Consider the following 4,094-nt stretch of genomic DNA (forward strand, 5'->3'; position numbering starts at 1 on the left):
ACTCCAGCCATGAAATTAAAAGATGCTTACTCCTTGGAAGAAAAGTTATGACCAACCTAGATAGTATATTCAAAAGCAGAGACATTACTTTGCTGACTAAGGTCTGTCTAGTCAAGGCTATGGTTTTTCCTGTGGTCATGTATGGATGTGAGAGTTGGACGGTGAAGAAGGCTGAGCGCTGAAGAATTGATGCTTTTGAACTGTGGTGTTGGAGAAGACTCTTGAGGGTCCCTTGGACTGCAAGGAGATCCAACCAGTCCATTCTGAAGGAGATCAACCCTGGGATTTGTTTGGAAGGAATGATGCTAAAGCTGAAGCTCCAGTATTGGCCACCTCATGCGAAGAGTTGACTCATTGGAAAAGACTCTGATGCTGGGAGAGATTGGGGGCAGGAGGAGAAGGGGATGACCCAGGATGAGATGGCTGGATGGCATCACGGACTCGATGGAAGTGAGTCTGAGTGAACTCCGGGAGTTGGTGATGGACAGGGAGGCCTGGCGTGCTGCGATTCATGGGGTCGCAAAGAGTCGGACATGACTGAGCGACTGAACTGAACTGAGATGAGCAACTGAACCTGAGTTCAGTAACAAATCAGTAATAACGCTATTTTACAGCTGAAACAAAGAAAGCAGACTAGCTTGCCCTAACTTGTATACCTGTAAATAACAAATCCAGGCCTCTTGGCCCAAAGCGCAGACAGTTCTCAGGATGACCCATTGCCTGCCCAAGACTTCCTAGTGCTGACCAGCCCACTCCCGTTTCCTAATCCCCAGCAAGCAGACAACTCAATGTTTTGTGTATTTCTTTTCTTTTTACTCTAAAAAAATCCAGTTGACAGTAATAACTTGCAAACCATAGAAAGCAGCATGGGTTTCAATCTCCTTTCCCCTCTAAACATCATTCTACATTTCTCAGACACTATCCTTCCCCTTTCCCTCTAAAATCTTAGATGAAAATCCAGAAGCCCCTAGATAGAAGGGCTCCAAACCAGGACCCCTAGGGCAGGTAAAGGCATTGAGGAAATAAATTAGGGGAGAGGAGGCTCTTAGCTGTCATTGCCTCTGTCCCGACGGGCCTCACAAACCCAGCGGTAGGACCTCAGGCAGATGTCATCATTCCAGCGGCCCTCCGCCGTGAAGTGGGCACAGTCTTCACCCCCTCCGAGCCCATGCCCATACCAGTCGTCTGGCTGCTCTGGTGCCCAGTTCCTAAAGAGACCAGAGAGACGTGAACCCCAGCGCCTGAGACCCTGAGCCCAGCCGTGGACCCCTGGCCCCCAGGACCTGCCAGGCTGGGATGATGGGCCAAAGATGAAGGGGCAGAGCCTTGGGGGTGAGACTCTGAGCCCAGCCATGGACCCCCCGCCCCTGGGACCTGCCAGGCTGGGATGATGGGCCGAAGATGGAGGGGCAGAGCCTCGGGGGTGAGACTCTGAGCCCAGCCATGGACCCCCCCGCCCCCGGGACCTGCCAGGCTGGGATGATGGGCCGAAGATGGAGGGGCAGAGCCTCGGGGGCGCACACACTTACTTGAAGCTCATCTCGTAGTCCGTCCCGTCTACCCATTTCCAGGGCCCATTTTGATCCGTGAGGCCTATCCAGGTACTTACAGGGCCCATGTGGTGCTGTATAAATTTCTGGGGAGAGAGGAGAGCTGGTGACCTCTCCTTAGACCTGCCAACCTCCCAGCTGGGCCCTACCAGAACCTCACCTGCTCTTCCCAGGAGCCCACCACCACCAGGTGGGCGTTCTCCAACTCGCAGTACTTCTCAGCCTCCGGCCAGGACTTCCCCGAGCGAGAGAACCAGTAACAGCTGCCTTCATAATCGATCCAGTTCACTGGGCAGCAGGCATTTTCAGAGCCTGGGGTGGGAGTCAGAGAGGGTGGTGAGGGGCTGAGGGGAAGTGGGTTGGGCAGGCAAGCAGGACTGGGCAACCCCCACCCCCTCACCATTGCCCTGGAGGACAGCCATCTGACAGCTCAGGCTTCGCAGGTCAGACACAAACTGCTTCACGTGGAGCAGCAAGCTGGAGTGATCTGGGGAGACAGAGGGCAGAGGGGGAGGGGCATGAGGGTAGGGGAAGGCAAGAAAGCCACGATGAACACTGGGGCCTGGGAAGGTTCTGTCATCTGCCTACTGGGGCGTGAAGACAGATCGCAGATACTTCTGCCACAATGCCCCTTGGTTTGGTCTGAGAGACCACTGTATCCTGCAAGCCCATGTGCACTCACACACACACACACACACACACACACATCCTCGCTGACCTGCATTCAGTTCCTGCTGCTGTTTCTCCAGCTGGGACTCCAGGGACTTCACCTTTCTGCCCACATTTCCTCCTAGGGGAGAGACTTGCTCAGTGTCTCAATGGCCCTACTGTTCCCAGCCTCCCAGCCCCAGCCCTCCTCACCCTGAACGCTCAGGGCCTTGACCTTGGCCTCTGTGCTCACTGTGAGGTTGCTGAAGGTCTCTCTCAGGGCGCTGAGCTCCTCCTGCAGTTTGGAGTCTGGGCAGAAGAGGGTGCAGACAGGACAAAATGAGGGGGCTGCTTCCCACATCACAGCAGCCAGCTCTTCCGCCCCCCGCCCCCTCACCATATCACCTTGCTCCCTTCCCGAACACCCCCTACCCCCTGGGGAACCCACTCTGGGATCCGATCACACAGAGAACGACTAGCAGCAGGAGGCTAAGGCCCATGGAGACCAGGAGGAGGCTGGGTCCGGTGCAGAGACGCCGACTGAATGAATGAGGAGGAGGCGGCGGCCCTACAAGAGAGGAGGTCAGGCACTCAGGGATAGATGGGAGCTTGGGGCAGCTCTGGGGTCCTAGGAGGAGGGCAGCCTGAGCCTCCTCTAGGAGACTAGGAGGGACTTTATAGATGAAGAAATCTGGGCGGTAGGTGACCAAGAGGAGCTGGATGCATCGAGAGGTGAGAAGGGATGCGAATCTTTCTGCGGGAGCCCTATCCAGGCTCTAGGCTTTTGCTGGCACCTAGTGGCCCGATAGAGTCACTGCCGCATCAGAACGCAGAGCCTGGAGAATGGAGTTTGCAAGCTGGAGACTGGGGCCGAAGGGGTCTAGCAGGTGGGGCAAGAGAAACGGGTTTCTTGTTTTCCCCGTGAATCCCACTCCTCTTTGTCTGGGCGCAGGGATGCAGAGTAACCAGACTTCAGGTCGACCAAGTTGTGCCCACCCGGGAGCCCTGTCTCAGTGAGCTGAAATGCGGGGGCTTCCCCTCCGTTTTTGCTGGTAGTCCTTTCCCCCATCGAAGGGCACTGCCCACTCCCTTCTGCCAAACATTCCATCCTGGCTCAGCCCCAACAGAAACATCTCTGCTCGCAGGAGAAAGAAAGAGGGCTTGACTCATCCTCCTCCAGCCAGAGCTCCCTGAGGCCCGCCACAGAAATTTTCTCCTTGACCCAAAGGATCCCTGACACCTGTGCACTCATACATACTCACACTCACACACACACTCACACACATACGCTTGGCCAAGGCTCACGGGTGTTGGAAGAGGAACGAAGAAGAGGGTCTAACTTCTTGCAGTTAACCCCCACATCCCCTGGGCAGCCCCCTCCCCAGGGTCCTGAGAAGTCGGTGACAAGGCGAAGGGCAGGAGAATCATGAAGGAGCCTGGGGACAACTGCCACCAAGAAAGGGTCTCCAATCCTACACCCTGCACCTCCCCTAAGAGGGGTGGCTCAGACACCACCAACCTTGTGAGCCGGGCAGACCCAGGGAGAGGCGGGGTCAGGGAAGGGGGCGAGAGCCACCTAATGCTCGCCTTGCAGAAATAGGGGGAGGTGTCCCCTTACTTTTTCTGTGCTGATGGTCATTCTCCTCATTGTCCAGATGCTGAAGATCTTGATACTCCTTTGTCATGGTGGGGACGGCTGGGCCTGGGGCCAGGTCAAGGCTGGGGTTAGGGCTGAGGCAGGGGCTGAAGAGCTTGGGTGTGGGGTTCAGTCCCTTTCCAGGTGATCAGCGACTGCGTGGAGACCTTTCTTTTTGCTTGCGTTCCCTCCAGGCCTGACATCCAAAATCTATCTTCTGAAGTTTTTCTACTCCGTCTCCACCCCTCCGGATATGGATT

The 4,094-nt window shown here is 55.9% G+C and overlaps 1 protein-coding gene across 2 annotated transcripts; it reads right to left on the reverse strand.

Annotated features, from left to right (window-relative positions):
• Positions 1 to 814: 814 nt before the first annotated feature.
• On the reverse strand, positions 815 to 4,094 carry LOC138084763 (asialoglycoprotein receptor 1-like). Of its 2 annotated transcripts, XM_068979143.1 has the most exons (8): positions 3,817 to 4,093; positions 2,647 to 2,766; positions 2,412 to 2,507; positions 2,269 to 2,340; positions 1,951 to 2,037; positions 1,711 to 1,862; positions 1,530 to 1,636; positions 815 to 1,208 (listed from the first exon to the last, which is right to left on the reverse strand). In XM_068979143.1, the coding sequence occupies exons 1-8, from the start codon at positions 3,881 to 3,883 to the stop codon at positions 1,046 to 1,048; spliced, it is 864 nt and encodes a 287-aa protein (XP_068835244.1). In that variant the 5' UTR covers positions 3,884 to 4,093; the 3' UTR covers positions 815 to 1,045. The 2 variants fall into 2 exon arrangements, with proteins under 2 accessions (XP_068835244.1, XP_068835245.1); XM_068979144.1 differs by lacking the exon at positions 2,647 to 2,766 and having other exon boundaries at positions 3,817 to 4,094.

The sequence above is a fragment of the Capricornis sumatraensis genome, chromosome 8 (assembly GCF_032405125.1).
Source record: "Capricornis sumatraensis isolate serow.1 chromosome 8, serow.2, whole genome shotgun sequence".
Lineage (NCBI taxonomy): Eukaryota > Metazoa > Chordata > Mammalia > Artiodactyla > Bovidae > Capricornis > Capricornis sumatraensis.